Source organism: Vicia villosa, linkage group LG3 (assembly GCF_029867415.1).
Source record: "Vicia villosa cultivar HV-30 ecotype Madison, WI linkage group LG3, Vvil1.0, whole genome shotgun sequence".
Lineage (NCBI taxonomy): Eukaryota > Viridiplantae > Streptophyta > Magnoliopsida > Fabales > Fabaceae > Vicia > Vicia villosa.
Genome location: NC_081182.1, coordinates 75,955,365 through 75,964,560, shown reverse-complemented (window position 1 = coordinate 75,964,560; position 9,196 = coordinate 75,955,365). Strand labels below are relative to the sequence as shown.

General features: G+C 34.6%; 1 protein-coding gene and 1 long non-coding RNA gene across 2 annotated transcripts; one reads left to right on the top strand and one right to left on the bottom strand.

Moving 5' to 3' along the window:
* Positions 1-4,191: 4,191 nt before the first annotated feature.
* Positions 4,192-6,305, top strand: LOC131656115 (UDP-glycosyltransferase 76B1-like). The gene is made up of 2 exons (XM_058925882.1): positions 4,192-4,726; positions 5,097-6,305. Exons 1-2 carry the CDS (start codon positions 4,264-4,266, stop codon positions 6,011-6,013), a joined length of 1,380 nt encoding a protein of 459 aa, XP_058781865.1. The 5' UTR covers positions 4,192-4,263; the 3' UTR covers positions 6,014-6,305.
* A 946-nt stretch (positions 6,306-7,251) lies between these two features.
* LOC131656114 (uncharacterized) lies at positions 7,252-8,593 on the bottom strand. The gene is made up of 3 exons (XR_009299999.1): positions 8,253-8,593; positions 7,644-7,973; positions 7,252-7,565 (listed from the first exon to the last, which is right to left on the bottom strand). It is a non-coding gene; the product is annotated as an uncharacterized LOC131656114 (long non-coding RNA).
* Between the last annotated feature and the right edge of the window lie 603 nt (positions 8,594-9,196).

Below are 9,196 nucleotides of genomic sequence, written 5' to 3'. Positions count from 1 at the left end.
TCAATTATTTTGTTGCCTAAGGACAGAAAAATGTTTTATGCAAGGGATGAAATGTAAAGAAGATCCAAATTAACCTATACATGTTTATTTTAAATTGTTTTCATGAATAAGTGTCAATTTTTTTAGAGAAAAAATTGATTTTTTTTAAAAGCTCATAGATGGAGTTTATTTGAAGATGATTCAGATAATGATACGGAAAAACAAAAACATATGGAACCACCAACAATAGTTTGACTACAAAAGGCAGAGATTAAATGGAATTAAAAAAGTTGTGTTCTCTTTAAGTGCTTCATTCATATTTGTTGCCTAGCTATTTGTGAAAAATGACATGATTATGAATACTTTGATTTATTCAAAGTTTGATTTTTTTCTACAATTTAGAAAAAACACGTTGACATGAGTAAGAAATCCTAAAGCCTACCCAAGTGAGAAGTGTGCAATCTCATGTTTTACTATATACTGAGAGAAGACAAGCATAATAACTAAGTAAACTTTGGATTAGTATTGCTAATTACTTAATATGTTTGAAATTCACGGAAAGGATAAAGGAATTGTTTGTATTGAGTAAAAAAATACTTGACCTAACAAGACTGCCTAGTGAGGGTGATAATCCTTGACAAACCCCTTTGAGGCATACAATAAAAATTATTTTGTTCATTCAAATTTCAACACTTAAACAAAATTGAAAAAGAAAAATAATGTTCAATACATTATCTTAAGGATAGGAGAGAAAGCAAAAAAAAAAAAACAAGGGTATTGTAAAAATAAAAGTTGAGGAGAAAAATTTAAAAGAAAATTTTTCAAAGAATAACTCAAGTAGTACTTGTGCATGCAAAAAAATAAAAATGACTTGCCAAAAATCAAATTCAAAAATCAAAAAGCCAACCATACAAAATAAAGACACCAAAAAGAATGGTTGCAAGAAAGTGGCAATAAAGAAAGATAAATACGTGAAAAAGAAATACTTTGCACTCTCTTATTTTTAGGCTTTTGAATCCAAATAAAAACCAACACTTTTTGTAAGCCCATCCACGTTACAACCTAAATAAAGACTTTAGTGATCCATGACCGATGATATATATTGTGATAATGCTAGGATAAAATACAAAGTATTACTATAGTATATGCACTATCTGAATTTTTGAGCGAAACACTAACCATTGAGAAATACTCAGTGAGATCACGATACTAATGAATGATCAACTGTTGATTTAGACTTATTTTAAAAATATTACTTTAGTCAAGAAAAATATTTATTTGTATGTTATGGTTCATTGATAGTCATGATATTGGTTATGAACTTGCATTTGAAAAATAACACCATGCCATATATTCAATTTCAAAAAACTCTTGACCCAATGTTAGTCAAACTGTCAAAAGAAATATTGCAATTTTTTTGAAACATCTGATAAATTTTGTTTGAGGACAAACAAAAAGATAAGTTGGGGAAAGTTAATAAGTTTCAGATTTACGTAAATTACGTCAGCACATCATCTTATTTCATAAGAAATCATTACAAAATCCCTCGATATATCTATGAAAAATAAGAAATACCTATTTAGACTTTGTTGTATGCAATTATCAAAAACAATTGAAAGGAATTTGAAAACCACGAATTAGCATGAAGAAAATAGAAAAAAGCTAAATCTTGAAGAATCAAGGCTCACTATGCCCCCATTTACATATGTGCTAAGTGCAGAGCAGGGCTAGGTGGCATGACTAGGTGCAAGTACTTCATGGGTGCAAGTAATTCGTGGTAAAGCAAGGGTTTTTTCTCTAGTCGAAAGGGTGGTGCTTCGGGCGAGCAAAAAAGAACAAGGACACATGAACGGAATGCAATCATTAGTTGATGAAGAAGAAAAGCAGGATGGTTAGGATGTTAGAGCAGGTAGGCGCGATAGGTGAGAAAACGATGTGCCCAATGAGAGCACCAGAACTTGTCCTATAAAGTATAAATAGAAGTTTTAAATCCAGTGCAATGGGAGTTTTAGTGGATTAGAGGAGTACAAAATTGAAGTAGATTCACTCAAGTCTACAATAGGATAAGAAGAGAGGAGGTATGTAGGCGGAAGTGTTGCTCAGGTGACAGGGCATATCTTACTTCCGAAGTCGGCATCCTGGAGTTACCTGCAGTTACTCTAATAATGAGTAAGCATAGCTAAAATCTTTGTTCCTGGGTTTAGATGTAGTCATTATATTTATGTACTAAATAAGTCATGGATATGTAAGTCTATTCACGTTTTAATATTGGTGACTCTTTAATCTTAATGCTTGTTTTAGTCTTACATTCTAAAACTTGTTTTCATGGCGTGACTTGATCAAACTATGCTTGTCATTACTAGATTCAAGATAATAATCTATTTAGTACTAAGCTTAGAGATATTGTAGCAGGATCTACGTGGATTCTCTCTACTTTGTGATTGTTGAGACTTAATGCTCTTTGTTGGTTAATAGTACTAACATATATCTTTCTACTGAGTAATACACTTATCTCACGGTGTTGACACCAAAAGAAGATACAAATGAGGGTAACATGTGGTAGTATTATAGGGTGAGTATAGGATTATATTACTAACTTATGGATGTGTATAATAGATACGTAATGATGAAATCTACCCTAGTAAGCATTCATAATGTTAACACTGAAATCTCCATGTTTAGTTTCTATCATTTATTTTCTGTCATTTACCTTTCTGCATTACAACAAACACAAAATTCTCTTTTTACTTAGAACAATAAATCACTTATGCCCTGTCTTTTAAACCATCAGTATCTATGGATACGATAATTGTAAAACTTACATTTGCTGCTAACGCAACAAGGTCCCAACCGGCGAACCGAATGTTTTTGACATTAAGAATACTATAGTTGTAGGTTTGAGATACAACTTGTTTTATGAAATTGAAATTCGAGACCCATGGAAACATCTAAATTGATTTTATGAGACATGTTCGATGTGCATGATAGAAGGGATAATTGATGACTATATCAAATTGAGATTGTTCTGCTTTTCTTTAATCGCAAGTGCAAAAGATTGGTTATAGTGTTTTCCAAGTGGTACAATTCAGACATGGCCTCGTTGAGGATGTTGAGAGATATTAGGTCAAGACATCCATTTTAGAGAGGAGTACGTACTTTCTTCCAAGCTACCATGATCATCTTCCTATTATTCTGATTTCCACTCCAACTAAAATTCCTATAAGCTTTCTCAATTATTTTGAGGAGAGAGACGTGCCATGAATATATAATGGTTGTAGAAGTAAGAGGGATCCCTAACCAACATTTCCATGCATGTCATTCATAAGAGAGATCCCTTCCAAGCTGAAAGCTTGGAGATGATTTTATCTACAATTGGGTGCAAATGAATTAGCTTGGCTCTGCCTTTTAATAAAGGCACACCAAGGTATTTGCAAGGAAAATAGCCTTTGGATAAGCTTTTCAACATAGATACACTACAAGAAAATTAGCGTATTACGACACAAAAATCGCGACAGTCACTTATAACTGTCGTAACTCTCCTATAGAGTCGGTTGTCACGACAGCTTATACCAACTGTCCATGCCACGACGGTAATATTGAGTTTGAATATATGGTTGATTTGGCTCAGTTGAAAATCTGGCCTGATGCAAGGGACTAGGTAGTGAAAAGGTTGGTTAAGGCATGAATAATACCTGTGGAACATGTACAGAAGATGAGATTTTGTTATTCCCATCTTCATTGTCAGGATCCCATTATGAGTTTTCTTGTGAAGGTGGTTGACTACTTCAGAATCCATACATATGCAATCTCCAATGAAGCTCCAAGGGACATTGTTAGTGGTTTGGATGTTAGATAGGCCTAACTATAAGTTTTGTGTTGCATCCACAAACTCAGATTCATCTGAGCTGTTATGTCTTTCTCTACTGAAGGGTCCAATGTGGATTGAACTACATTGTGTTTGATCACACCACTAGTATCACCTACATTAAATTTTTTCAAGGACGATCCACTAAATTTAAATTCATATTTTTATTTTAATAAATTTTGAGAGGAAATAAACAGCTGTAATAATATAATAATGTTGATAGAGAGGACCAATGTCCCAAAAGAAAAAGTTAAAAATCAACTTGCACTTTATAAATAATTTAAGAGGTCCAAAAAGATATTTTTGTCTTGGAACAATATATTAATAATTTATGAAATAGTAATAACTTCAAAGTTGCAAGCTCTTGTCCTAGGAAGATAAGTCCCTGCAACAAGCCTGAAATCAGAAAAGACACATCAATGGAGAAAAACAAAGGTCCTAGATTGTTGCTTATCCCTTTACCACTACAAGGACACATTAACCCAATGCTTCAACTTGCACAAATCCTTCACTCAAATGGTTTTTCCATCACCATCATTCACACTACTTTCAACCCCCTGAACCCTACAAATTATCCTCACTTTAACTTCTGTTGCATTCAAGATGGTATATTAGAAACTGAATCCTCTCCTTCAAATCTCTTGAATTTTTTGATTGAACTCAACACTAGATGTGTAGAGCCTTTCAAGGAGTGCTTAGGAAAACTACTCTCTGAGGAACCTAATGCTTGCTTGATATCAGATGCTATGTGTTATTTCACTCAAGATGTTGCTACAAGCTTTGAACTTCCAAGGCTTGTTTTGAGAACTGCTGGTGCATCTTCTTTTGTTGCTTTTGCTGCTATTCCAGTTTTAAGAGAAAAAGGGTATATACCTATTCAAGGTTAGTTTGTATTTTTACTTAATTAGTTTTTAGTAGGACTGTAAAAAAAAAAAATCGAACCTAACCGAGAACCGAATTGAATTTAAGTTAAAATAATCGAATTATTATGTCTGGTCAGTGAACTGAATATATATTGCACAAAAAGTTTTAGAAGTGAAGTCAATGAAAAATGTTAAAAATTCAATTTTAGATAAATTGAAACGGTTTGATTTAGTTCAGATCATATTTTACTATAACTTAGTTCGATTTAACCGACATAGTTTTGAATAGACTTTGTACTAATTTATCCAACAAAAGTTTATGCACTAGAATTTTAGAGTTAGTTATTGGACATGAGCTCACCTATTACATTTTTTCATGTTGTATTTAGAATCTAAATTGGAGGATGAAGTGACAGAGCTTCCACCACTGAGACTAAAAGACTTACCTATGATCAACACAAAGGAACCAGATAAATATTACCAAGTATTATGCAATTTTGTCAACAAAACAAAAGCCTCATTAGGAGTGATATGGAACACTTTTGAAGACTTGGAATCATCATCATTTGCAACACTACGCCAACAATTTTCAGTTCCAATGTTCCCAATAGGCCCTTTTCACAAGCACTTCCCTACTAATAATACCTCTTCTTCTAGCAGCTTAATACCACAAGACCAAAATTGCATTTCATGGTTAAACAAACACAAACCAAAATCTGTTGTCTATGTGAGTTTTGGAAGTGTAGCTTCAATAACTGAGGAAGAGTTTTTGGAGGTAGCTTGCGGCTTAGTCAACAGCGACCACCCGTTTTTGTGGGTGGTTCGACCGGGACTAATCCGCGGCTACGAGTGGCTCGAGTCATTGCCGAGCGGGTTCGTGGAGAATTTAGAAAGTAGAGGCTATATAGTGAAATGGGCACCACAACAAGAAATTCTAGCTCATGAAGCTATTGGTTTGTTTTGGACACATAATGGTTGGAATTCAACATTGGAGAGTATTTGTGAAGGAGTTCCTATGATATGCATGCCTTGTTTTACTGACCAAAAGGTAAATGCTAGGTATGTAAGTCATGTTTGGAAGGTTGGATTGCAATTAGAGAATGGAATGGAGAGAGGTGAAATAGAGAGGACTATTAGAAAGTTGATGGAAGGAGATATTGAAGGGAATGAGATTAGAGATAGAGCTTTGAAGTTGAAGGAAGAGGCTAAGATTTGTTTGGAACAAGGTGGTTCTTCTTGCTCTTCTTTGGAAAGGTTGGTTGCTCACATTTTGTCATTGGAGAAATTTGATTTTGAAGCTTCATAGTTTGGGTTGTTAATGAATAGGTTTTTCTTCTCTCTTAGGAAAACATAAAGGACAGTTTAATTGAGTAAAATCAAACGGGTTGACTTTGTGGCTATGAACATGTTTGAATACTCAAATAGGTGGAACTGTCCATTAGGATGTTTATCTAGTTTTTTTGCATTATAAAATCTTGTGGTCATTTGCAATGAGTTGATGTATCTCTCATAATCAAATGTATTTGTAATATTATATTTTATTGTAAAACAAAATATTTTTAAAAATTGTTACAGTGGTTACACCATTGAAGAACCGAATTTACTTAAAAGTTATTGTATATAGTATAGGAATAATGTTAAGAGAATTGATTTGGGAAAGACCTTTCCTGTTAATGAATTAAGTGTGAATTAGGAATTGATGATAAACTTTTGTTGAAAATTTTGATTGTTCCTACATTAGTTTGGTGATGTGGATACCTACAAACACTATAATGGGTTGAAAGTGACATGTATTTGGAATTAGAATAGTGTGTCGAAATTTTGTTAGGCTTTAATAATAAGGTAATATGGTTTTCCTCCCTAGAACCTTCTCTTAAGAGCACCTGTCTCAAGTGACAAATATTTTAAAGGAACAACTTTTCTACCCATCACAAAATGTTGGGTAGTGTATTTTCAACAAATTATAATATTCCATTTAATTTTAACACATTTAATTATTTATAAAATAGTACAATTTTTTGTTGTTTCCAAGAAATTTTACATTGAAGGTAACTTTACCCAACTTTTTGAATTTGGTAGATAAGAATTCACCATATTTTAATATCTCCATTCGTCTTGATTTGATGGTCACCTTTCCTTGCGAAGCATTTAGACATTTGTATTAGGGAATTTCTTTTTCTATCTTGTAGAAGTAAAATAACCTCTGAAAATCTCGAAATGCCTTTTAGAGATGCATCTCCGAACGCACCACCAAAGATGTGTTTTTGGAGATGCATCTCCGAAAACACTCTTTATGCGTTTGAAAGGTATTTCGGAGATACATATCCGAAATAACTTCTGACAGTGTTTTTTTTTTAAATTCATCAAAGTTAAGTTTTGATACAAAGTTAGATTGATTAAAACGATAATAACAACGCAAACGGAATAAAAATGTTAAACGATAATAACCAAAAACAATAATAAGCAATATCAAACGATAATAAACGATAAGAACAAAATATTGTTCTGAAAATAGTAAAATATTATACATAAATTGTTCTGGAATAAAAAAAACATAGCTTATTGCGTCGGCCTAATCCTCACCTCTTGGCTCCTCCTCCGCCTCCTGTATCCCACCGCACTCGTTGCCTCGCTAACCACCATCTTCGTGATGGTCACCGCCTCAAGACCGCCCTTCTTAACGATCCTTAAGTCCAAAGCCTCACGCTCAATCGCGTGTATCCGCTGACAGATCGACAAGACATCAGTGGCATGATTCCCTCTGCGGGGGAGATACATGGCAGCTCTCGGCATAACCTCCATATAGTCAAGATCAAGAGCATATCCATGAATGCAGTGGAAGTGAGAAATGATTCATCCTTAAAGTAACGAATAAGAGACATGTAAGCAAAAATTATTAATAGTAAAATAAATTTAACAGTGGGAATGAAAGGTACCGTCAGCAGCAAGCAAGAGCCTGTAAGATTCCCCGTCCTCCAATTAAAGGCTCCATTCAACTTTTGGTATAAATATGCAAAACAGTTAACCCCCAGTTCCATACACTCATTGCATCCAAATCCACGAAGTACCGGAAGTATGTTACATCCACGTAGTTAGGAATTTTGTCCACGAAAAAGGACGTGCCAACCAAGTACATGAAGCAACACCTCAAAGCACACTAACAGTGATACTGAACAAAGAAGTCGTCGCCCATAGCCTCAGAATCAGCTGCCACAACAAGGTGATCGTCATAAAGGTTCTTCAAGAACGAAAACTTCGCATGTGCCCTGTAATACGGTGAACTGACTTTTATATCGAAATGTCGCGGTTAAGCATGAGTCGCCACCGACTTTTATTTTATCCAAATATCGGAAAGGCTAAAAGAACAGGAAAAACCTTTTAAATAAAAACTGAGTTTGGGGGTAATTATGCAAAGGGAAGGTGTAAGGCACCCTTTGCATCCATGGTTTTCCATGGGCTCGTAAATGAGCGTAGCCCTTTTGAAGATTTATGAGAAAGAATATGAAAAAGTTTTAGAGCAAGGCAAAGCAATTAAGAGCAATTACCTTATAGTTTGAAAAAGAAGTTCTTTTAGCCTTTCAGGGTGAAAAGGTCTATCCTTGCCATAAGAGGGCAGGAAGCCTTTCATTTGGAGGTTGAAGGGTCATCGAGAGTTCGTTTGCCATAAGACTGTCCCATGCCATAGGGAGGCAGGTAGTCTAAGGGATACCTCAGCCTTTTCGTAGGCAACTTCCGAGGGTCGAGATCATGTTTAGTGTATCGAAGGCAGCATCATTAGGGACCATAGCATCATTAGGGACCATGATCTTTAATCGAGGCAACATGGCTATCCTTGTATTCGAGGGACTGACTATTCTGCAAAAATACAAGGCAACAGGCAACAAGGCAACAGTCAACAGAGAGGTTACCCCAAAGTGTGTGTGTATGCACCAATCACGTGATCAGTTTTAGATTCAATTCAAAGTTATCACTCCCTAAAATTACTAACCACAACAATTAATAATTAAAGCAATAACGGGAGAGGGAAATTGAAACCAGCGGAGGAAGAGGGGAATTGAAACTAGCGGGATAATAATAATATTATAGATCTAACACAAGTAATAATCAAGACCAGGGTTTAGGGTTACCGATATTTGAAGCTTTGGCAATTGGCAAACCCTGAAAAAAGTGGGAAAAATAGCCAACAAAAATAGGGTGAGTGCATTATCAGTTCGGAGGCAAACGTTACTAACCCTAAAAATAAAAGATAAAGAAATTTAAAATAAATAAACAAATAGGCACTTAGCTTTGAATTTGATCTGATATGGTTGGCTTTGAATTTGATCTGATATGGTTGACGGGAAGCCCTCGGGGTTAACCCTGAAAAGTGGCAAAGCAAAGGCAAGAAAATTGAGTGTAGGCAGAGTTCATTATATTTAAAGATAAACCCTAAAATAAATAAAAATAAAATAAATAAAAAATATTAAGATAAGGATTAGATTGGGACTTA

Bases quoted from the DNA above. Each gene is read 5' to 3' on its own strand.
- LOC131656115 (XM_058925882.1), top strand. From the start codon at position 4,264: ATGGAGAAAAACAAAGGTCCTAGATTGTTGCTTATCCCTTTACCACTA. The intron at 4,727-5,096 runs GTTAGTTTGTAT...TGTTGTATTTAG, and splicing joins AGGGTATATACCTATTCAAG to AATCTAAATTGGAGGATGAA.